At 42.3% G+C, this 25654-nt stretch overlaps 2 protein-coding genes across 2 annotated transcripts; both read left to right on the plus strand.

Moving 5' to 3' along the window:
• Positions 1-284: 284 nt before the first annotated feature.
• Positions 285-5689, plus strand: LOC138850162 (protocadherin beta-15-like). The gene has a single exon (XM_089335981.1). The coding sequence runs from the start codon at positions 2903-2905 to the stop codon at positions 5330-5332; it is 2430 nt and encodes an 809-aa protein (XP_089192107.1). The 5' UTR covers positions 285-2902; the 3' UTR covers positions 5333-5689.
• A 294-nt stretch (positions 5690-5983) lies between these two features.
• LOC108176477 (protocadherin beta-15) lies at positions 5984-22520 on the plus strand. The gene has a single exon (XM_070076222.2). The coding sequence runs from the start codon at positions 8281-8283 to the stop codon at positions 10714-10716; it is 2436 nt and encodes an 811-aa protein (XP_069932323.1). The 5' UTR covers positions 5984-8280; the 3' UTR covers positions 10717-22520.
• Positions 22521-25654: the final 3134 nt, after the last annotated feature.

The following is a 25654-nucleotide window of genomic DNA, read 5'->3' on the forward strand; positions in this document are numbered from 1 at the left end:
ATCCTTTTACTGCCTAATACAGGCAGTCATTATCAAGATGTTTATTTCATTTTACTTTGCCTCTCCTGTCCATTTTTTTTTATTGGTTGTGTGACAGACTCCTAAATAAAGCTGGATCAGTCACATTCTCCAAACTCTTAAGTTTATTGTCGATAGAGTTCATCTAGTTTTTCCTCTTGACTGCTTGTAACAAGGAAATAGATGCTAAGGACAGAGTTGAGATAGTCATGCTTATACTCCTGCAAGATGGAAACATAGAAGGGCTGAGAGAGGGAGGCAAGGAAAGGAGGGAAAGAGGAAAGGGAGTAAAAGGAGAAGGAATAAGGAGTGGAGGGGGCAGAAGTGTAGAAAACAACAGAGAGTAAGATAGCTGCCTGGTTCTAAACCCACTAGTTCCTGATTGTAGTTCCTCCTAAATGCCCAATGTCTAGTTGCCCTTGTGTTCTACAGGAAGTCTTCAGGTTCCCAATAGTACAATTACTTTAACCTGTATTGGAGGAGCTTTCTTGAGACCAAAATAGATATGAAAGACATATACAACCTTGGCTACTCATAGCTCATCAAATTATAATATTTTATTGTATGTTTCTAATATTAATGAATAGAATATAGGATCACAAGCTTAGTGATACCTCATTCTAGTAAAGGACTTTATAACAAAATTTAATTTTATGCATAACTGATGAGGTCTTCAGACAGATAAATGTTAACAAAGGGATTTGTAGAATGTCATGTTAACTTGGGGTTCCCTCATTATTTTACCTTCCCCAAGATTACTTTTAAAAAGTGGAACTGAAATTCTTCTGGTTGTAGCATTTACTTAGGATCATTGTACCCTCCTTTATCAGACTCTGTCTTTTAGAAATTATTTACTAAGCTCACTGTGAATGGTATTATCATTCAGTGAAAAATTTTCAGGCCTTATAAATAATCCTAATTTATATATAATATGGGTAGTTTCTGATTTGGGTTACAGAAACAAGTATTATTTGATTGACATATACTCTAGTACTAAAGATCTCATGAAAAATTTTCAGTCTTCTTCCAAGTCTAGGGTCTTACATCTTGGGAAAAAATATGTCTGAGAGATGAAAAGAAGGGACTAAAAAACCAACTTTGATCCACTGACTTGCTGAAACAGGTTCCAACTACTACCCCACTAATATGAAAAAAATGCATGGGTATTCAGGGCACATTTTCTTAACTCCATAATAAAGAACTTGGATCCATGACCAAGATTTTTCCATAAGAAAAACTGCCCATCAGATTTTAACTGTAACCATCATCTTCTCATATTTTGAAATATTAAATAAATTTGTTTCACTATGTGGAAGGAAATACTCTAAAGTACAATATTGATTTTAGTGATTTGTACCTTAATGGAATTAAACCAGTAAGAAACACAATGCTTATAATTGGGCCATGTTAAGTTTTTACAGGTAGTGAGATCATCAGTGTGCCATAATTCATGACAGTGTCTATTATTTAAGTGATATTATTAAAACACTAGCTGGGGACAGCATTGTGGTATCCTATGAGGATGCCAGTTCAAGTCTTGGCTGCTCCACTTCCGATCCAGCTCCCTACCAATGCATCTGGGAAGGCAGCAGAGGATGACCCAAGTACTTGGGCCCCTGCACCCACGTGAGGTGCCCTGGCTATTGCTGCCACTTATGGAGTGCACCTGCAAATGGAGGACCTCTCTGTCTCCTCCTTTCCCTGTAGCTCTGCCTTTCAAATAAATAATTAAACCCTTAAAAATATATTAGGTAAAGTTTGGAACCACTGGAAAGACCCCTGGTCTTCTCCCTCCCAAGATGTTTTCCCCTACCTTAGGAGTAAGGCAATTTCAGTTCTATGTGAAGATGCCAAGATCCCGAGCTGTCCACAAAAAGGCATGCGAGTTGTTTAGTAAAAGTGAGTTCAGAAACTTCCTAACTGGGAATAAGTTTAATCTTTAGATTGATCTTACTTTCTTCAGAACTTTCTTTTTCACTCCAGCTTCAAGTTTTATCTCTGTGACCCCTTTTCAGGATCTCAGTGAATTTCAGCTGAAATGCTGTGTATCTTAGCTTTAGTAACAGATATCTATGCTCTTGAGTAATTGTTTTTTGGATAATGGAATGAGTTAATGTAACAAGCTTACACAATATCTACATATAAGTTATCCACAGTTCTTTGAACTGTCTATTGAGTGCCCAACACACCAATTCTATTTGGTCTGTCAAATGAATTTGTACTCTGGAAATATTTTCATCCACTGTGTTAACAGTAACTTAAGAGTTCAATGGTGTGTATTCTTTCTTTAGGAACTGACTGATAACTGCACACTTTTTCTGTGCACTTTCCTTAAAGCACTTAGTATTCAACATTGCAGACATAAGTTTCATGAAGTCAGAAAAGAACCTTGTATTCACAGTAGTTGGTACAGTGCTAGATGCAAATAGGAAACCAGTATTTCTTGAACAAATAGGTAAGATACTTGAAAAGGTTCATGGAAACTTGAATTAAAAGAAGTTTATTTTGACGTTTTTTCCAAATATGCATCTTCTATGAAGTTTTTCAAGATTCCACATACTAACTTTGTACTTGCCTCATTTCCCAAAGTGTCTGGTCATAAACCACCCCATAAATATAACCCGTGGGTTTTTGCATAAATCTAAGTGAAATACTCCACGGTTTGTTGCAGTTAACAAGTTAGACTTACATACAACACATGGTGGCGCTATAGGCTAACATTAAAGAGAAACAGCACAGAGGAGGGTTACTATTCCGGCAGCCATTAAGTAGATTTGCGTGAGAGAAGAGGCTTTATTAACCCCAAACTGCATCGGGCAAGGACTGAGTCCGAGAGCAGAGTACAGACAGGCATCCGGATCCTAAAGTCTTTGGTGTTGGAGAAATGGGGGCTGAGATGGACCGCTTTCCTACTCTAAGGCAAGTTCTGTTTCTCTTTGTTTTGCTGGCTCAGACTGTCGCAGAGCAGAAGGTTTATATTATTGCAGAAGAAGCAGACAGCGGTTCTTTTGTAGCTAACCTAGCTAAGGACCTAGGGCTAGGGGTAGGAGAGCTGGCTTGGCGAAAGGCTAGGGTCATTTTTGACAATAACAAAAACCATTTTCAGCTGAACCTCCAGACTGGCGATTTGCAAGTAAATGAGAAACTGGATCGGGAAGAATTGTGTGGCTCTATTGATCCTTGTGAGCTGCAATTCCAGGTGTTACTGGAAGAACCCTTGGAGGTATATCGGCTTAAACTTTTGGTCAATGACATAAATGACAATTCCCCTGTTTTCCTAGAAGCAAAAATGATTTTGAAAATCATGGAAAGTACTCTTCCAGGAACTGTATTTCCCCTAAAAACTGCACAAGATTTAGATGTGGGCATCAATAACATTCAAAACTACACCATCAACCGCAACTCCCACTTCCGTGTTCTCACCCGCAATGGTGGTGAGGGCAGAAACTACCCGGAGCTGGTTCTGGACAAAGCCCTGGATCGTGAGGAGCAGACTGAGCTCAGGTTAACGCTGATGGCAGTAGATGGGGGAGCTCCTCCCAAAACTGGGACTGCACTGGTCCTCATTGATGTCTTGGACGTCAATGATAACGCCCCCGAGTTTGCACAGCAGCTGTATCAGGTGCAGGTTGCAGAGAACAGCCCCATCGGATCTGTCATTGCCACTGTTTCCGCTAGAGATCTGGACACAGGGATTAATGGTGAAATATTCTACTCATTTTTTTATGGTGATGAAGAGATTTCCAAGACATTCGCAGTTAATGAACTCACGGGAGAAATTAAAATAATTAGGATGTTAGATTTTGAAAACATTGTGTCATATGAAGTGGATATTAAAGCATCTGATGGCCTGGGCTTATTTGGAAAATGCACTGTCATAATACAGGTCCTGGATATCAACGACAATGCTCCAGAACTGAAGGTGGCTAAAGTTGTAAGCCCTGTCCCCGAAAATGCCCCTGTAACCACGGTAGCACTTTTCAGTATTCGAGACCGAGACTCTGGGGAAAATGGAAGGATGGTTTGCTCCATCCAGGACGATGTTCCATTTACGCTGAAATCTTCCGTGGAGAATTTCTACACTCTAGTAACAGAAGGACCCCTGGACAGGGAGACCAGGGCCGAGTACAACATCACCATCACCGTGTCCGACCTGGGCACGCCCAGGCTGACCACCCGGCACCACATCGCGGTGCAGGTGTCCGACGTGAACGACAACGCCCCGACCTTCAGCCAGGCCGCCTACACCCTGCTGGTGCGCGAGAACAACAGCCCCGGGCTGCTCATCGGCTCCGTGAGCGCCAGCGACAGGGACGCGGGCGCCAACGCGCAGGTGACCTACTCGCTGCTGCCGCCGCCACAGCAGCCCGACGTGGCGGCGCTCGTGTCGGTGCACGCGGACAGCGGGCAGCTGTACGCGCTGCGCGCGCTCGACTACGAGGCCCTGCGCGCCTTCGAGTTCGGCGTGCGCGCCGCCGACCGCGGCTCCCCGGCGCTGAGCAGCGAGGCGCGCGTGCGCGTGCAGCTGCTGGACGCCAACGACCACGCGCCGGCCGTGCTGTACCCGCCGGCCAACGGCTCGGCCGCCTGCCCCGAGCTGGTGCCGCGCGCGGCCGACGCGGGCTACCTGGTGACCAAGGTGGTGGCGGTGGACGGCGACGCGGGCCAGAACGCCTGGCTGTCGTTCGAGCTGCTCAAGGCCACGGAGCCCGGGCTGTTCGGCGTGTGGGCGCACAGCGGCGAGGTGCGCACGGCGCGGCCGCTGAGCGAGCGCGACGCGCCCAGGCAGCGGCTGCTGGTGCTGGTGCGCGACCACGGCGAGCCGCCGCTGTCGGCCAGCGTCACGCTGCACGTGCTGCTGGTGGACGGCTTCTCGCAGCCCTACCTGGCGCTGCCCGAGGCGGCGGCGGCGGCCGAGGCGGCGCGGCCCGACTCGCTCACTGTGCAGCTGGTGGTGGCGCTGGCGGCGGTGTCGTCGCTCTTGGTGCTGAGTGTGCTGGCGCTGGTGGCGGCGCGGCTGTGCGGCGCGGGCGCGGGCGGGGGCGGGGGCGGTGTTGGTGTTGGTGTGGGGGCGGGGTGTGCGGTTGGCGGCGGCGGCGGCGGCGCGGGTGCGGAGGGCCGCTTCCCGGGGCCGCTGCTGGACGTGAGCGGCGGCGGGACGCTGTCGCACAGCTACCAGTACGAGGTGCGCCTGACGGGCGACGCTGGGACTGGGGAGTTCAAGTTCATGAAGCCCATTAGCCCTAATTTTCAGGATGCTTTCAGTAACTTGGAGGAAAACTCCACATTTGTTAGTGGTCTTGGATACAATTAGCAAACTATTGATTTTTCAGAGCATTTTAGGTAAGGAATAGATGGGTTTTTTCCCTGTTAGTTTTCTATTAACCTTTTGTTTTTGTTGTTGTTCATATGGAAATCCTAGTGTTTGCATCAGTTTCCTAGTTAGGAGTTTATAGATCTTATTGGATTGTACCTCCACAGCCTCTTATCTTTTATTTTGAAGGAGACAAATGGATTTTCAACCTTATTTATTACTGAAAAGTCACCAATATTAGTTAAATTTATCAACTTTTCAACGTCCCGTTTGGAGATGTTCCTAGTGCCATTCTGTGATTGTCGTCTAGGAACTTCAGAATTCCGGATGCCTAAAATACAAGCATGATGTTTTGAATGACTATGACTTCTGTATAATCTGACATAATGCTTTCCTGCCTGGAATACTTGTATTTAAATGGAGAAATTTCTGCGAAATTTGCATGCTTTTGTCTACAGCGTTATTAAATGGGAAAGAGTATAATTTCTTCCAAACCTAAAATCTTTTTTGTTTTTTTATATCAACTTTCACTATAAATGAACTTCAAAAAGTTTATGGAATATGGAATTAATAGATAAGTTTCTTTTGATATAAAAGGTTGAAAACCATGCAGTTTTTTTCCATAATATCCATTTCTAGAAACTTTTTGGGAAACTGCATATTTTAGTATTATTGAAAGATCATTAGATTATCTCAAGATTTTAAAATCATAGATTCCTTTTTTGGCATCTCCCAGCTCACCCCTTCTTTTTCTGGAAACTCCTCTTTAGGTACCATTGCAACCATGTTAATTTGCCATGACACATCTCTTTCTGTGTTTTTAGCCAATCGATCAAGGTAGTACACATTATTGATCCAAATTGTGTCTAATCTGATTGTATTTTTAAAAATGGCTTTAAAAAACTAGATATAATATAGGCTCTCTGTTAGGAACTTAACAATAAAATTAAGTCATGTTTGGCTGAATATATTGAAAGACATACAGAAAGTCAGTTCACTGAGATACAAGAAGTGGAGAGCCCAAAGAGTAACCTCAGTGTAGATTTTCCAGTCTATCCCAAGGATAATTTCTCCTTTGGGTTTTTGGAAATCAGTAGTGCTCTTTTAATAAATTCTTTCTAATTAATACAGCTAAGTGAGGGAGGGTTTTCTTGTTAAAATCATGTTTAGATTTTATTGCATGGATTTGTAAGTTAGATCTTATTACCTTGAGATTTTTAAAATGTGTCTTTCATATTGTTTAACATTTGTGACTTTAAAAGATTGTAGAATATTAGCATGTCTGTAAAGGACATGCAAAGCTTTTGTTACAGTATACTGTTTTTAAAAATGATGGTTTCATTTACTTGCAAGGCAGAGCGGTGGAGAGAAAAGGAAAAACAGATAAAGGCTCAGTCAGACAGAAGCCAGGACTCCACTTGGGTCTCCTACGTGGGTGGCAGGGGCCCAAGTACTTTTGAGCCGTCTTCTGCTGCTTTCCCAGGAGCTGGTGCTGTGACATGAGCTGCTGGCATCTCAGGGAGAGGCTTATCTACTGTGCCACAGTGCCAGCCCCTAACATACACAATTTTGAGGATAACTGAAGAGGATTTTCAGTGATACAGTTTTTAGAATATTTAACAGAAATTCTTAGAAAATTCTCTATAAAGATTATCCCTTTCAATATCAGTTATGTCATAATAGCAGATGAAAGAACACTGACAATATAAAATGTGTCTAAAAGAGATGTAAACCGTTTTTGTAGAATACTTATAACCTTGTTATATTCTTTCATTTGTAATGTATCTCTCTGCTTAGTGAACATCTGGGTCTTTTTCCACTTAATGAAAAGATATTTTAAATCATTCTGAGTTATTTCAAATTACTACTCAAAGTGGCATAAAAATACCTATTTGGGAACATGCTGTCTTCTTCATCCAGCTTCTGTAATGAACTGGAGTCCCAGCTAAAGAAAATCAATCTGTCAGAGTTTTAAAATTGTAATTCATTCATTGATCCATTCGAAGAATACTTGTCGAGATGTATTATGCTCCAGGGATTATTTTAGATGTTCGGACTGCAGCAGGGTACAAAACAAGTTTTTAGTGCTCAGGAATGACACAGAGAAAAATATATAGATTTATGTTATGTCATATGGTGAGTGTTAGGAAGAAAAAGCGGGACAACATATACAGGAAATGTCTTCACATAAATTTTCCCATATTTCACGCAATTTATAAAACTATAACTCTCTGACCTTATGTAGAGAGAGTATCATAAGCTGGAGTGAATTTGCAGCCTTTCTCTCAATGTAATCCAACCAATGGGAACCATAATTCTGCTACATAGGCTGCCTAGAATAGGAAAGAAAATCTAGAGCAGTTAATACTTCTTGAGTAAGATAAATTTAAGAAATCACAGGCTGTATGTTATTGTTTTTACAAGGTGACTGGTCGCTATAGTGTCATCTTCTGCCTCAGTTTCCCCCAGAACACATCCACCCAGCCAACATGCTCCAGAAGGTAGGGACCAAATCTGGGTTGTTTATTGATGTGTTTCAGAACCTGGTACATAGATATCAATAACACTTCTTTGAATAAAGGAAAGAAGAATTTTAACGGCATGATTTAGCGATTACAGCGTTCACCCCAGTTTCCAAACACCTAATACCCCAATGTATCAGAACAATTGTTAGCAATTCTTTTGGAACCAAAAACAACGCATGGTGGCGCTGCAGGCTAAGAATTCATCAGAAAAAGAGCCGCGTAAATGCTGCAACCTCTACTTCAGATCTTCAGTAGCAGGGAAAAGCCTGGAAGCAGAGCTCGGACCAGTGAGTCTTCGGAGAATGTTTCTCACCCACGTTTCCGGACGGGTTATCCACTGACAAATCGGTCCCCGTCTCCATCCCGTCGCCCCCGGAGGCATTGCCGGCCCCTGGTCCTGGACAGGCGAATGCGGAAGACAAGATGGAGGCCGGAGGGGAACCCTTTCCTAAACAAAGGCAGGTCCTGATTCTCTTTCTTTTACTGGGAGCGGCTCAGGCGGGTCAGGAGCCCCGCCGCTATTCTGTGCTGGAGGAAACCGAGAGAGGCGCTTTGGTGACTAACCTGGCCCAGGACCTGGGGCTGGCAGCGCGGGAGCTAGCAGCGCGGGGAGCCCGGGTGGTCTCTGAGGATAATGGTCCACACTTGCAGCTTGATCTGCAAACCGGGCAGTTGCTATTAAATGAGAAACTGGACCGGGAGGAGCTGTGCGGGCTCACGGAGCCCTGTGTAATGCACTTCCAAGTGGTACTGAAAAAACCGGTGGAGGTATTTCCAGTTGAGCTACTGCTGAGAGACATAAACGATCATTCTCCTGAGTTTCCTGAAAGAGAAATGACCCTGAAAATCCAGGAGACCAGCCCTGCTGGGACCGTGTTTCCTCTGACGAAAGCGGAGGACATGGACGTGGGCAACAACAGCGTCCAAAACTACGCTATTGGCGCCAACCCCCACTTCCATGTCTCCACTCGCCACCGGGGGGATGGCAGGAAATACCCGGAGCTCGTGTTGGACAAGGAGCTGGATCGCGAGGAGCAGGCGGAGCTCAGCCTAACACTCGCCGCGCTGGATGGCGGCGTCCCGCCCCGCTCAGGCAACGCGCGGATCCGCGTCCTGGTGCTGGACGCCAACGACAACGCCCCCGCATTTGTGCAGCCGCTCTACGAGGCGCAGCTCCCGGAGAACAGCCCGGTGGGCTCGCTGGTTGTCAGGGTCTCCGCTCGGGACTTAGACGCCGGCACGAATGGGGAGATTTCCTACTCCCTTATTTATAGTTCTCAGGAAATAAGCAAAACGTTTGCGCTAAGCAGCCTTTCCGGAGAAGTTCGACTCATCAAAAAGCTGGATTTTGAGTCAGTGTCTTCCTACGAGCTAGATATAGAGGCTACTGATGGCGGGGGGCTTTCTGGAAAATGCTCTGTCTCCATTAAGGTGCTGGATGTTAACGATAATCCTCCAGAACTGACTATTTCATCACTTACCAGCCCCATTCCCGAAAATTCTCCCGACACGGAAGTAGCTCTGTTTAGGATTCGAGACCGAGACTCTGGGGAAAATGGAAGGATGGTTTGCTCCATCCAAGACGGTGTTCCATTTACGCTGAAACCTTCCGTGGAGAATTTGTACTGGCTGGTAACCGATGGGGCGCTGGACAGGGAGACCAGGGCCGAGTACAACATCACCATCACCGTGTCCGACCTGGGCACGCCCAGGCTGACCACCCGGCACCACATCGCGGTGCAGGTGTCCGACGTGAACGACAACGCCCCGACCTTCAGCCAGGCCGCCTACACCCTGCTGGTGCGCGAGAACAACAGCCCCGGGCTGCTCATCGGCTCCGTGAGCGCCAGCGACAGGGACGCGGGCGCCAACGCGCAGGTGACCTACTCGCTGCTGCCGCCGCCACAGCAGCCCGACGTGGCGGCGCTCGTGTCGGTGCACGCGGACAGCGGGCAGCTGTACGCGCTGCGCGCGCTCGACTACGAGGCCCTGCGCGCCTTCGAGTTCGGCGTGCGCGCCGCCGACCGCGGCTCCCCGGCGCTGAGCAGCGAGGCGCGCGTGCGCGTGCAGCTGCTGGACGCCAACGACCACGCGCCGGCCGTGCTGTACCCGCCGGCCAACGGCTCGGCCGCCTGCCCCGAGCTGGTGCCGCGCGCGGCCGACGCGGGCTACCTGGTGACCAAGGTGGTGGCGGTGGACGGCGACGCGGGCCAGAACGCCTGGCTGTCGTTCGAGCTGCTCAAGGCCACGGAGCCCGGGCTGTTCGGCGTGTGGGCGCACAGCGGCGAGGTGCGCACGGCGCGGCCGCTGAGCGAGCGCGACGCGCCCAGGCAGCGGCTGCTGGTGCTGGTGCGCGACCACGGCGAGCCGCCGCTGTCGGCCAGCGTCACGCTGCACGTGCTGCTGGTGGACGGCTTCTCGCAGCCCTACCTGGCGCTGCCCGAGGCGGCGGCGGCGGCCGAGGCGGCGCGGCCCGACTCGCTCACGGTGCAGCTGGTGGTGGCGCTGGCGGCGGTGTCGTCGCTCTTGGTGCTGAGTGTGCTGGCGCTGGTGGCGGCGCGGCTGTGCGGCGCGGGCGCGGGCGCGGGCGCGGGCGGTGTCGGTGTTGGGGCGGGGTGTGCGGTTGGCGGCGGCGGCGGCGGCGCGGGTGCTGAGGGCCGCTTCCCGGGGCCGCTGCTGGACGTGAGCGGCGGCGGGACGCTGTCGCACAGCTACCAGTACGAGGTGCGCCTGACGGGCGACGCTGGGACCGGGGAGTTCAAGTTCATGAAGCCCGTTAGCCCCAACTTCCCTCCGCAGCTCACTGGGAGCGACGTGGAAGAACGTCTCAGCATTCGGAACAGCTTCCCATTCAGTTAAGTATTTGATTAACCTACGAACTCCTGCTGATTAGGTTTGCAAGTCTCTTTGGACTTGAAGTTACATGGTATTGATGCATGTTGGCACTCTGTGTTACGTGTGTCTGATGGGGACTCTGAGATTAGTTTTGTTCAGATTTTCCAACCCTAGTTTCCCCCATATTCCAGGCCAGAACTCAAAAGAAGTCAGAGCATGTTGGAACGTTCTGGATCAATTTAAACCTCCGAATCTTCTGCTCTGGTCATGTTAGTTTGTCTCCTTAGCTTTTCACGTTTTCCTTTTTTTTTTTTTTTAACCGTATAATCTTCAACTGTGTTTCTTTTTATATTTTCTAATTTCCCTGGTAATGTTGTTGTTTTCTTGGTACCGTTGTCGTCATTGTAATCATTTTCCAATTATTGTATTACTAGTAACTAATTTATATAAAAAAATTCCATATTATTGAACTTTTGGTACTCATTCTTACAGGATGACAGTTAACACCCCGATATAATTGTAATTTTAAAAGTACATTTCACACTATATGAAACTATGTGAGAATATATGATTCCTTTTTATCATAGGTTATTTTTTAACTTTCGCAATTGTTTTAGTTTCTATTATTTACACTGTCCTGACTTCCCAGTATCCCCATTTCTGTGTGGTGTAGACCCAGAGTGTAATCACTTCCACTTTCCAAGCTACTCTTTTGGTTTTTGAATACGCAGCAGAATTGATAATTTCAAGGTATTTAATTCAAAATCACAAATCATTAAACTTTCACTCTTAACAAATATGTTATCGTGTGAAGATATAGCTGCATCATGTGTTCCCTCTCATCTAAATTAATGTAGAAAGATTTATGGGTTCTTCCCTATGTCTAACTCAAGTTAGGGTCCTAGTAAGGCACTAGACGTGTTTAATGATACCCACCGTGATTGTGTGGAAGGTGTTTCTTTTAGGCCAGTAGCCTTGGGGACCAAGTAATGCATTTCCTGCAACTGCCTCTTGCAGTGACAGAGAAATTCTCAAGTGTACTCCAAATTCTGGGCTTGGAGGAGCTTCTGGTGGTACAGCATGCCAGAGTCTACTGGCCTTTGAGTAATGCCACTGTTTTGGTTGGTAAGGAATTTTTAAAAATACATTTTAAAATTAATAATAGTTAACCAAATAAAAATGTATTGAAGGATATGTTGGTGAAGGAGATGAGTGATTTGGAGAAATAGTTTTATCTGTTGTCAGGAATCCTCTGTTTAGCTCCAGGAGCCTTTCAGCCTTGCAGATGGGATAGAATGGTGTAGTGAGCAAAATAATGTCCCTCTAAGGAAACTGTGAACATGTTATATTATATTGCAGGGGGGAATTAAGAATTAAGAATGGAGTGGAATTAAGATTGCTAATCACATGAATTTAAAATAGGAGAATTATTTTAGGCAATCGAATGGGCCTGATTCAGTGAGTCGAAAGGCCTGGAAAGAAGAATTGAGCCTTCCCTGAGAGGAAGAAGTCATTCTACATAGGACAGCAGCTGTAACTGTGCCTGGAGCCGCAGCTTGCCCTCCCTTCAAGCCCGCCACACAGATTTTAGTCCTGTCTTGCCAGTTCCCACAAATAAGTCACTTTTTGCAATAAATCTCTTCATATCTATCTTCTGTTGCCTTTGTTTCTCCATTTGAACCCTGGCTGATAAATTTTGGTACCTAGAAATGGGTGCTGCTGTAACAAATACATAAAAAATGTAGAGGTGGCTTTTGAATGGGGCAGTGGATAGACAGGAAGAATTTTGAGAAATATGATAGAAAAAATCCTAGATTGCTTTGGAAGACTGTTAGTATAAACACAAATATAGTATTGATATAAATATAGTGAGGGCCCAGAACGAGTGAGGAGCTTGGCGGACAAATACTCCATTAGAGAATACTTAAATCATTTTAAGCAGACTGTGGTAAAATTATAAATATTAAAGCTACTTGGAGGCTTAGCGAATACTTTTAAACAGCTGTTTAAAACTTAGCTGAACTGTGCAGCTATGTGGGAAGAACTTGTGAGCAATTTATTTGGATTTTTAGCCGAAAATATTTCTGGGCAAAGGACTGAAAGTGCTGTCTGTCTTCTGCTTGCTGCCTATGGTACAATGTGAGAGGGAAAATAGAGGAATTAGGTTGAAGGGAGAAATTTTAAGCACAAGGGAACTAAGATTTGATGATTGGGGTAATTGTCAGTCTATTCAGATTGCAAAAAGATGTTAAAATTAGGAGATCCACTGTCAGGAGAACATGTTCTGGAGAGAAAGCCAGGATTATAGCAGGACAACATTTTAGAGTAGTCGAACTTACAGAAAGCTTTTTGAAGAGTCTAGGCCTCTGACTCATGGACATCTTCAGCCACCTCAGCAGCATATACAGGGAATTATTCAGGAAAGAACTACTAATAAATTTCTTATCTAATGAACTTAATCCCTGCGACATACGCAGGAGATTCATAAGGTGTTCGTGAATGTTTTATCAGCAAAAATGCTAACAGCTTTGAAAGGGATAGAGGGGGAAAATTTAAAGAAGGATTTTGTGCATCCAGATTTTATAAGGAAGAAACAGACTTAGACAACGACTTCCTTGAAAACGTGTACGCCCTCTAATGAGAAGGGAAGAATAGTTTAAAGAATGGAGCCTGAAGCCCAGCCCACAGAGGATCAGTCTCAAGTCTTGAAAGTCTTGGGTTTTCCTAGATGGTTTACTACCTTTCTCAGACAGGTGATCACTTTTTACTTTTCATTTGTAGCCATTTTTGAGCTGGTGTCCAAAACTGTTGTCCCATGCTTGTCTTAACATTGTATGTTATGAGGGTGGTGGTGACAGGTGACTTACTTAGTTTCCCAGATCCAGAGATAGAGAGAAATTATGTGCAGGATGTCTAGAGTCTTACCCATACCTGATTTATACACTTTAGATGATGATTTTTGAACTGATGAGACTTAGATGACATTTTGGGCTTTGGTTGGTGCTGTAATGAGATATCTTTGGGAATATTGGAATGGGTGAATGGATTTTTACCTGGAATGAATGTGAATCTTTGAAAGCCAGATGATGTATTCTGAATTAGTGACCTCCCAAATATGTCCTTGTCCTAGTCCCCAGAACCTGTAAATATGTGTGTGTCAGAGGGGAATTAAAGTTGCTGTGCAGTCAAGATTAATAACCAGCTTTCCACAAAATAAGGAGAATATTGTAGATTATCCAGTTGGACCCAGTGTAATCCCAGGAACTCTTAATAAAGAAGGCAGAGAAAGGGTATCAGTATGGTGTGATGTGACAAAGGCTCCACTGTTCATTACTGACACTGAAGATGGGTGTGGGGCAGATACAGGCAGCCTCTAGAAGCTGGATAAGGCGAGTCAGTGGATTCCCCTGTGGAGCGACCTGCAAGGAGCGCCCATCCGTAACACATCTCAGACTGCTGACCTCTGGATCTGGATCTGTAGGATAGTACATTATTTTTTAACATTAATTTTGTAGTAATTTGTTACAGCAGCAATAGAAAAGTAAAACAAGTGGCTGCTAAAGCCATTTCTGTGCCCCATTTTTTCTTTAGCTTCTCCTACTCTAGGCAAAATATTCATATTTCCATTATCCCTTCAGGTAGGATTGTCATATGACTCCATTATTGTCAGTGATACAAAAATATAATTAGGGGACAGGACTTTTTCAGTTTTAAAGGTTTATTAATCATTTTACTCATACCAGATACTAAAGGGAATAAATAATATGGGTTTTAAAAAAATTTATATAAGGTGAACAAATTTCATGTAGTTCCTATGTACATAACATGGTGATACTTCCCACCCCAGCCTCCCTCCCACAGCACAGGGCTCAAGAAAGAGATTCTCCAAAGGCCTAGTGTGAGGTGGATGTTCTTCAGGCTCTTTGCCCTTCTTCCTTTTTCTTCACTGGCAAGATAATAGGAAGTAAAAGGAGATGAAGCAGCCAACTTATAACCATGAAATGAATATCACAAGACAAAGCCCTAACACCAAGTATGATAAAACGGAAAGCGCCTGAATTTCCGTTAGCATCATTGAGCTATTATAGCAATCTTATACTGCTTTCTCGCATGCTTTCTGTTGTGTGATGTAGATCAGCAGCTGTAGTTGTGTGTTCTGTTGAGTACGGACAAACACGTTCCACACTGACCAGATATCTCCTTCTCACAGGTGAGGTTTGTGTACACAGTTGCCTGGCTAGGTCTCAGGCTATTGTAGATGTGTGACATGCTTCTCAGAAAAGTAGCTTTGCTTTCCCTTAGACATTATCGAGGGAGAGTGACAAACATACAAAACTTACTGACCTTTCAAAGGAATATTCCTGACTGGTAGAATCCCCGAAAATTGAGTTTTGGACAATAAAATGAAGAAAGCGAACCAATAAATGCCAGGCATACTTTATTTTTTTTTTTGAGATTTATTTATTTATTTGAGAGGTAGAGTTATGAGAGGGAGAGACAGAGAGAAAGGTCTTCCTTCCGTTGGTTCACTCTCCAAATGGCTGCAACAGCTGGAGCTGCGCTGATCCGAAGCCAGGAGCTTCTTCCAGTTCTCCCATGTGGGTTCAGGGGCTCAAGCAGTTGGGCCATCCTCCACTGCCCTCCCGAGCCACAGCAGAGAGCTAGACTGGAAGAGGAGCAGCCGGAACTAGAACCCATGCCCATATGGGATGCCAGTGCTGCAGGTGAAGGATTAACTTACTGTACCACAGCGCTGGCCCCATCAGGCGTACTTTAAAACCTTTATTAATAGTGTCCCAAGAAAGAGGACTGTGATGTTTATGCAGTGATTCAGAATACCTGCTTTCCAGGCAGGGAGGTAGCAGGATCAAAAATTGTACTTAGTAAAATAAATCCTGAAAACCTTCCTAAGCAGCTAACTAACGTAAATATTTTGGTAAAATATAACTGGTGGAAGGATCAGAAACAAATTATATCCTGTGACACAGCAAGTCAAGACTATCTTGAGTAGTCTTGACTATAAGTGACAAGTCAGTGTTTATTTTTAAAAGATTTATTTATTTGTAAGGCAGAGTTTACAGAGAGAGGGATAGAGAGAGAGATTTTCCATCCACTGATCGGATCAGTCTGAAGCCAGGAGCAAAGGGCTTCTTCCAGGTCTCCCATGTAGGTGGCAGGGTTCCAAGCACTTGGACCACCCTCTGCTGCTTTCCCAAGCACATTAGCAGAGATCTGGATCAGAAGTGGAGCGGGTAGGCTGTAAACTCGTGCCCATAAGGCATGCCAACATTGCAGTTGGCAGCTTTACCTGCTATACTACAGCGCCAATCCCAAAGTCAATGTTTATTAATGAATGAGTTAAGAATAATAAATAAACTTTCTTGGAAGCTACCAGGGTACTCTTCCATTAGTACTAACACAACCATGCATTTTACCTCCTATTTTATTCTCCAAACCTTTTTGATTTCCTTTGAGATTTCTTTTAGTCCCAACTTATCTTTTATACCATAAACCTAAGGCACTGAACCTTTTTTCTTTATTTCTCTTGCTTGCCTGTATTCTCCCCAAACCAAGTTTGGGATATTTATGTATTTATGGTTGTGTAACGGGATTATTAAGGTGGACAGTGCCTTATTCCGGTAACTGTAAAGTGGAGAGAACCTGAATTCTTTCCACAAACATGTAAATAAGGGAAAAAATTGAGAATCTCCCTCTGCCCTGTTTTTCATATAATGAAAGTAGGCTGTAGTATCTCTTTTCTGTCTTCCAGACCACTGTTGCAAACATCATGATGCTACTTCTAGTCTAGTACTGCTAGCACAAACATGGAAATTATTCTTGACAGTTATATTGGTCAGCTTTTTGATACTTTAACTAAAATACCTAAGAGAACCTACATAGGAGGAAGGATGGTTTATTTCAGTTTAACAGTTTTAGGGATTCAGAGTCTAAGACTGAGCAACTCCATTGGTTCAAACATCTGAAGGGGCCAGAGAATGGCAGAAGAATGATCTCATGGTAGGCCAGAGAGAAAGAGGAGAGCATGGCCAGCTTATATATCCAACTGTCTCACAAGCACTCCCTTCTGAGGGTAGGCACTCAGGGACCTAAAGACCTCCTATTAGAACCACCTCCATAGGCCGGTGCCGCGGCTCACTAGGCTAATCCTCCGCCTTGCGGCGTTGGCACCCCGGGTTCTAGTCCCGGTTGGGGTGCCAGATTCTGTCCCGGTTGCCTCTCTTCCAGGCCAGCTCTCTGCTGTGGCCAGGGAGTGCAGTGGAGGATGGCCCAAGTGCTTGGGCCCTGCACCCCATGGGAGACCAGGATAAGCGCCTGGCTCCTGCCATCGGATCAGCGCGGTGTGCCGGCTGCAGCGCGCCAGCCATGGTGGCCATTGGAGGGTGAACCAATGGCAAAAGGAGGACCTTTCTCTCTGTCTCTCCCTCTGACTATCCACTCTGCCCTGTAAAAAAAAAATTAAAAAAAAGAAGCACCTCCATACACCAGAATTAGATGGTCTCCACTCTTGATCCATTAACCATTAACATTAATCCATTAACTATCAACATAAGACTTTGAGGTTTAAACATCTACATGAGTTTGTGGAGCCAAATCCTGTTCAAACCTAACAACAATGTAGCCAGTACTGCTCTATGAATATATGTGAAATAACCCCACTATGACTCATGGTTGTATTTCTGAAAAAATATCTTCTTAAAAGTTGTAAGTTTTGCCATGGTGGTATCTCCAGATGTTATGAAATCGTGATGGAGTGTTGTTGAGTTTTCATGGAATAATCCACTAATGGATCTCATAAATTCTAGATCAACTCCATGTTCTTCACAAAAAAAAGCAGACATGAAGATAATCCAGTGCCTACTCCTGTAAAGCCAGCAGAGTATAGGGACTAAAATAGGAAATAGCTTTCATGTGTATGTATTGCCAATCTATATAGGGAGAAACTTGTGTCTTTTTTTCCCAAACAAAGCAAAATAGCATTCACTGAGAGTTCAGTTTGGTGGCGTTTAATGGAAATTTAGCTGAGGGACTGCCTTGTTTGCAATACTTTATATCCAGAAATTTGAGGAAAAACTGATGGCCTTTATGCAGGGAAATGTAAAAAAATTAATCAGAATATTGTCTCCAGTACTGGGGCAATCGCCTGGAAATTCCACATGCGGGGGTAACCCTCTTGTGTCATGAATCACTGCAATGTGGGTGAACAGGTCAAAACCCAGGAATGCTTAGGGGCAGGCATTTGTCCTGGAAGTTAAAGTATCAGTTAGGATGACCATAATCCACGTCAGAGTACCTGGCTTTGAGCCCCAGCACCAGTTGGTAACTCCAGCCTTCCTTCTAAATGGGGAGGTGTTAGTTATGGTTCAATTAATTGTGCTCCCGTTATCCATGTGGGAGCCATGAATTGAGCTCCTGATTCCTGGCTTCAGCTCTCTTGTTGTAAGCATTTGGGGAGGGAATCAGTGCATGGAAGCTCACTCACTTTCTCTGTCCCTTTGTGTGTGTGTATTATGTATCTGCCTCTCAAAAAAATATCACTTCAACCAGTGATATTTAAATAATTGAAAATGCCCAAACGGGTAGTTCTATAAATACTCCAACATTGTTTGGACATTAAGTTTGACATGAAATAAAAAGACATATGACTTTTTAAAAAAGATTTATTTATTTGAAAGTCAGAGTTACACAGAGAGAAGGAGAGGCAGAGAGAGAGAGAAAGAGAGAGGGGTAGAGGTCTTCCATCCACTGGTTCACTCCCCAAGTGGCCACAATGGCCAGAACTGGACCAATCTGAAACCAGGAGCCAGGAGCTTCTTCCAGGTCTCTCATGTGGGTGCAGGAGCCCAATGACTTAGTTCATCTTCCACTGCTTTCCCAGGCTGGATCAGAAGTGGAGCAGCTAGGACTCAAACCAGCGCCCATATGGGATGCCGTCACTGCAGGCAGCAGTTTTACCCTCTACACCACAGTGCCAGCCCCAACATATGACTTTTTTTGGCCAAATTTTGTCTCTTTCTGGTTGGAAATTTCTGACGATTATTTTAAAATCTTGTCTGTCCCAGAAAGGCAGACATCCATAATTTTGGCAGACACAAATAATGAAGCTTAAATATATTCCTGAGCATGCTTCTTGAAGGAACTTTGTCCAGCTCTACTAATGTCTCCAAAGCTTTTTCCTCAAATTGTTTCAACTGCTTTCAACTTTGAAAACCCTCTTTGAAATCATATATCCTTTCACACATTTTCATGGACTGATTTAAACATCCCATTTGGAAATGCCTTTTATGGTAACAGAAAATGTAATGCAGACAACTTCTGTGTTAGTCCAAATTCTTTTGGTGCAAGCAACAGAAATCCAGTTATACTAGTTCAAGAAAAAGAAACAGAATTCATTGACAGGATATTGGGACTTAAAATGTAATGTTTTAAAAGATTTTTATTTCATTTGTTTGAGAGGTAGAGTTACAGACAGGGAGAAAGAGAAAAGAAAGATTTTCCATGTACTGGTTCACTCCCCACCTGGCCACAATGGCTGGAGCTGGGTGTGTCTGAAGCCAGGAATCAGGAGTTTCCAGGTCTCCCACGCAGGGGTAGGGGCCCAAACACTTGGTCCATCTTCTACTGTATTCCAAGGCTGTTATCAGAGAGCTGTATCAGAAGAGGAGCAGCTGAGACTAGAACTGGCACCCATATGGGATGCCGGTGCCATAGGCAGAGGCTTAGCCTACTAAACTACAGTGTCAACCCCTATAATGTAATTTAGGATATGTTTAGAAATAAAACTGATTGACGGGGAAGACTTTAAGACAAGCAATTACAAGGACTTTAAAAGCCATTTTATCTATCCTTTATGTGATTTACTTTCTTCTGCCTGCCACTTTCCTTCTTTCACTAAAAACCAGCTTCCTCTAAATAGGAAAACTCCCACACATATTTCAAGAACTAAAATTCCTTTTATTAATATAAACTAACTCATGCCGTTGCTAGTTATAATAAATTCTGGTGGCTTATATCAGCAATAAAATGGGGCCAGAAAGTAGGAGATGTTTGATTATGACTGCTAGCATTTGTTTTCTATGATTGCAAGGGGTATAGGAGATACATGCCTTCCCCAGGATAAAGGGAGGTAAGTAAATATTTGTATATATCAGTATTCACCAACACCAGTGATTTGAAGTTAAGGGAGTCACAGTTAACTTCCTTTTCATAATTCTTAGATGTTTATTTGTCCACAAAAATTAAAGAAGCTTTACTGCACAATCAGGGCAACAGATAGATGGTAGCTGAATTACTTTGAACAACCAGGCATTTGTCTCCAGTACATTTGTTAATGGACTAGAAAGCAGGAGATACTCCCTTCAGTCTATTTATACTAGTGTCTAATCCTCAAGGGTAGTCCCTGGCTCTTGAGGCATTGATTGTTATTTTCCAATTAATATTAATTTTAATGTCAAATGAGATAAGGATGCTCATTTCTAGTGCTTTTAGATTTAGTCATTCTCTTAACTTTTCCAAATGATATTTAGATTAATTCATATACAGAAATGTACACTCTGAAATAGGCCCAGAGACTACAATGTGTCAGTAGTACTCCTTTCTTATCTTGCTTTACAAATATTTTATTGATAAAGTATAGAAGCTAAAGGCATCCCTAAAGGGCTAATATTTTTTGTCTGTCTTAGATTGACCTGGAATTCCTTGAAAAGAATATTAATTCCAGTTATCACATAGTCTCAAAAAATAAAAAATATGTCATGATATGTGAATGTGATGCTTCAAACAATTTTAGAACTCCACAGCTATACCCGGAGAATGTGAATGTACGTGTATGTGTCTGTGTGTTGGGGGTGGCTTTGGAAGATGGTGGAGAAGCAGTGTATGCAGAGTATACACAGAATATCATTGCTTTTCCATAACTTTTCCACATTAGCATATTTTCCTTTATTGGTTGAATGTGTATAATTAGGTTATCATTAGCAAAATAGTATAGAAGATATCATATATGCAAACTAAAGGAATTTTTCTTTTTGTAAACTTAGTAACTCCAACATTATCATATATAGAATTTTCATGACCCTTTTGGCCTTGAAGGGGAATAGTCCAGAAAGGAATCTGTAAGGTAGTAGACTTGGTCATTTGTAAACTCCCCCTTGAATTGAATAAGGAAACAATAATACTGAAAATGGTATCTGACAGGGTTGGAATTAGTGTGAGGTTAACGAGGCCAATGTGTACAAATGTGAAGTGGTTCCTGTATTTATTTAAAATTTTTATATTTTTGTCTCATGAATTTTTATGTTAAATTTGATTTTGAAGAATATTATATTAAATAGTATTTATTTTTACTATGAAGATTTTGGGAGATCCCTTAAATTTTGCATCTGAGACACTTGCCTCATCTTTGTTCTGGTTTATGGTTGTTTCCAACTTGCAAGTTCAAGCGGCCATCACTGTGGTAGAGGTGGCATTCACAGGTGGAGTTTGAGCAGTGAAATCTGAAACAAATCACTTGCCATTCTGAATATGGGATAGCAAGAGTAATAGTGGAAAAATACAAAGATATCTGAACAGATCTGATGAGCTGGAGTCCACACTGGGAATGAAACAATGACCATGACTGACCAGGCAAATGGGTTACATGGTTTTCTTCCAGGTGACATACAGTGGTATGAAAAGTATTAGCTATTAGATTTAGAGTGCTAATTTTGTTGAAAGTTTTTGCAACTATGTTCAGGAAGGATATTGGTTGACAGTTATTTCTCTTTAATACCCTTATCAAATTTGAGTTTTAAGCATTATTCTGGTCTCATAAAATGAGTTAATTGTTTCTTCTTCTATGTTATGAATTTGTATAAGATAATTACGGTGTCTTCATTATTTGTTTGATCAAATTTACCACATAAGCTATCAGGTAACATTTTTTTTGTGTGTGTGGGAAGTGTTAAAATCGAAAACTCAATGTCTTAAATACATTGATTGTAATTCTGACTTTTCTGTTTCCTCTTGTATTAGTTGGCATCTTGAATTTTTTTTAAATTGTTCATTTTATCTGAGATGTTGAATTTATTAGCAGGAAGTTATTGATAATATTCCTTTCTCATCTTTACACTATATTTAAAAACTGTAATTATATCTCACTTTCATTCTGGATGTTGATCATTTGTTTTCACTCCTTTTATCTTTTTCAGTGTTGTTGTGAGTGCATCAATGTTATTAATCTTGTAGAACTAACCATTGGCTTTGCTATTTTTTCTATTAATTTATGTTTTCTGTTTCACTGATTTCTACTCTTCCATTTTGATATATGTTTATATATTACTTTGAATTTAGTTTTCTTTCTGTAGCTTCTCTGGAAGCTTAGATCATTGGTTCTAAGCCTTTCTCCTCTAGTGTAAATTAAAATATGTAAAAATATAAACTAAAGCTATATATATTTCTGTCTGTATACTTCACAAGTAGCATTTCATAAATTTTGATTTGCTGTGTTTTAAGTTACCACTCACTTTTAATTTATCTGTAATTTCCCAGTTGTATTCTCTTTGATCCATGGGTTAACTTTCAGAAGTATGTTGCTTAATCTCCTACTAAGAATATCATTTTTGTTATGCGAAATAGTTCTGTTTTGCTCTGAGAACATACTTTGTGTGATTTAAATCCTTTGTAATATATATTATGAGTCACTTTTTAAAAATTATACAACATGTGAGTTATCTTGGTGAATTTCCCATATGCACTTCAAAGAAATGTATATTCTACAGTTGTTGAGTGTAGTGTTCTGTAAATATCAATTAAACCAAATTTATTGATGATGTGTAGATCTTCTTTATTCTGAACTTCTCCCTACATGTTCTATAACTTATTAAGAGAAAAATGTTACATTATTCAACTTGTATTGTGTGTTTATATCTGCTTTTGGCTCTAGGTTTTTATAAACTCATATATTTTGAAGCTATGTTATTAGATGCACACATTAGTGGGATTTTTTTATCTTCTTCATGAATTGTCACTCATAATTATGAACTGTCCCCTTAATTCTCTAGTTTCTGTTTTTCTGAAATTAATATAATTACACTGTATTTCTAATGCTTAGGGTTTACATGATATATACTTTCCCATCCTTTTATTTCACCCTGTGTTTATATCTAATGCACATCTTTCATAAATCACATAGAGTTCAGTTTTGCTTTTTTATAAAATATTATTCCTGATTTAATAATGTATTCTATTTTATGTAATGTAATTATTTATATGCTTGTATATATTCCTTTTTTGTTCATGGACGCTGTTTTCCATTCCTTCATTTCTTATTGTCTCTTTTCTTTTGGTTAAATTGTGGTTTTTTTTGTATATCATTTTATATCCTTAGTTGACCTTTAGCTATAACATTTTTAGAGTTATTTCTTCTAAGAATACTGATACATGGCCTTTCCTTTTCACAGTTCACCTTAAACTACTTTACCTACCATGTAACAAAACTTCCAATGATGTATCCCTCATCCTTTTTGCACTAGCACAGAAAATCATTGCAAGACCCAATAAAAATGTTTGAGAATTCATATGGTAAAGAATCTCTATGAATATAATCAAATTGGAAAATCTCCCAAAAAGACTTGGGTATCTACTGTTTAGAAGACATTTCAAACAGAGAAATAAAATTAAGGCCCTTAAAATGAAAAAGCCTCCTGCCAGACTTCAAATATAAATGTACATTAGAGAACTCATACTGTAGAGAAATCATATGAATTCAGTGGATATGAGAAAGATTTCATTGACTATTCACTTGTTAAGGTAAGGGCTCATTCAAACTGGGTACAATCAATGGGAATTTAGGGAACCCTTCACATGTCCTTTTTATCTTAGGACTTGAAAAAATTACATTGAAAAGGAGTATTATAAATATAGAACAAATATAGGAAAGCCTTTATTCCTTCTTTATCCATCGATGTCCATGTAAGAACTCACAGTGGAGGTAACGAATGTGAAAAAGCTTTCCATTTTATTTGATCTGTTAGAAAATATGAAAATTCTTACTGTAGAAAGAGCCTGTGAATGTAAAACATAGTGGAAACCTTCATTACCCTTCATTTTTAGGGCACATGTGAGAACTCATATTGGAAGTACATCCATGAATATAAAATAATATGAGGAAGTCCTTATATATTTACCCTCCCTTACATTATGTGTACTATCTCAGATCGGAGAGAGGTCTTATGAATCTAAGGAATGTGAGAAAGCCTTCTCTTACTCTTCAAAGTTTAATCTACAAGAGAGGAAAAAAACAGAAAGCAGCCATTTGCTTGTGAGGAGTGTGTTAATACTTATAGTTTCTCTTATCCCTTTAATAATTAACTACTTGGGAATCTATGATTGTAAATGATGTAATAAATGCTCCATTTATTCATATTTTACTATACTTGTGATAATGCACTTCAGAGAGAAATGCCATGTTATGGTTAATTTTAGGTGTCAACTGGACTCAACACCTGCATAACTGGAAAAGCATTATTTCTGGATGTCTGTGAGGGTGTTTCAAGAGGAGACCGACATTTTAACAGCTGAGTAAGATCTGCCCTCGTACAATGTGCCTGGGTACCATCCAATAAGTTGAGGTCTCAGATATAACAAAAAGTCAGTGGAAGGACTGGCACTGTGGTTTAGCGGGTAGAGCCACTGCCCTTAGTGCCGGCATCCCATATGGGAGCCGGTTCGAGACCCAGCTGCTCCACTTCTGATCCAGCTCTCTGCTATGACCTGGGAAGGCAGTAGAAGATGACCCAAGTCCTTAGGCCCCTGCACCTGTGTGGGAGGCCCATAAAAAGCTCCTGGCTCCTGGCTTCAGATCGGCCCAGCTCTGGTGTTTGGGAAGTGAACCAGTAGATGGAAGACCTCTCTTTCTCTCTCTCCCTCTACCTCTCTGTAATTCTGCCTTTCAAATGAAATGAATAAATCTTAAAAAAAGAGAAGTCAATGGAAAGGCAAATTACCTCTCTGTTCTGGAACTGAGACGTCTATCTCTTGCCATTGAATGTTAGAACTCCAGGTTCTCTCACGTTTATACTCTGGGACCTGTACCAGCAGCTGTCTCCCAGGTTCTTAGGCCTTCAGATGTGGATTGACACATACTATTAGATATACCGGTTCTCCTGTTTTCAAATGGCGATTTGTAGAACTCGTCATATAATAACATGAGTCATCTCCTTAGTAAACACCCTGCTTTATTTTTCTCTCTCTTCATCATAATGACCGTTTCACTGGAGAACCCTAATACAAACAGTGAATATACAAAATGGAACAGTGCCTTCATTTGTTCCTCATTCCTTAGAAAATGCTTGAGAACTTAACACTCAGAAGAATGTCTATTGATAAAAAGAGTGTTGGAAAATTTTAACATCTAATAATTTCAAAGACATGAAAATTCACTTAAGAGAGAAACCATAAGTATAAGAAATGTGGGTAAGTATAATTCCTCACTTTTTGATGCACATGTGAGAACACATACTGAAGAGAAATAACCTAAGTTCAAAGAATGTGGGAAAACCTTCCAGTGTTCCTTCCTTACTCAGCAAGTGAGAATTCATACTAGGAGATAGGGCTATAAAGAGTATATAAAATCTGGGCTGGCGCCGTGGCTCACTTGGCTAATCCTCTGCCTGCGGCGCCAGAACCCCATATGGGCACCGGGTTCTAGTCCTGGCTGCTCCTCTTCCAGTCCAGCTCTCTGCTGTGGCCCGGGAGGGCAGTGGAGGATGGCCCAAGTGCTTGGGCCCTGTGCTCGAGTGGGAGACTGAGGAAGCACCTGGCTCCTGGCTTCGGATCAGCATAGCTCCAGCCATGGCGGCCATTTGGGGGGTGAACCAACGGAAGGAAGACCTTTCTCTCTGTCTCTCCCTCTCACTGTCTGTAACTCTATCTGTCAAATAAATAAATAATCTTTAAAAAAGTA

This window comes from Oryctolagus cuniculus, chromosome 6 (assembly GCF_051225735.1).
Source record: "Oryctolagus cuniculus isolate XC-2025 breed Fujian yellow rabbit chromosome 6, ASM5122573v1, whole genome shotgun sequence".
NCBI lineage: Eukaryota > Metazoa > Chordata > Mammalia > Lagomorpha > Leporidae > Oryctolagus > Oryctolagus cuniculus.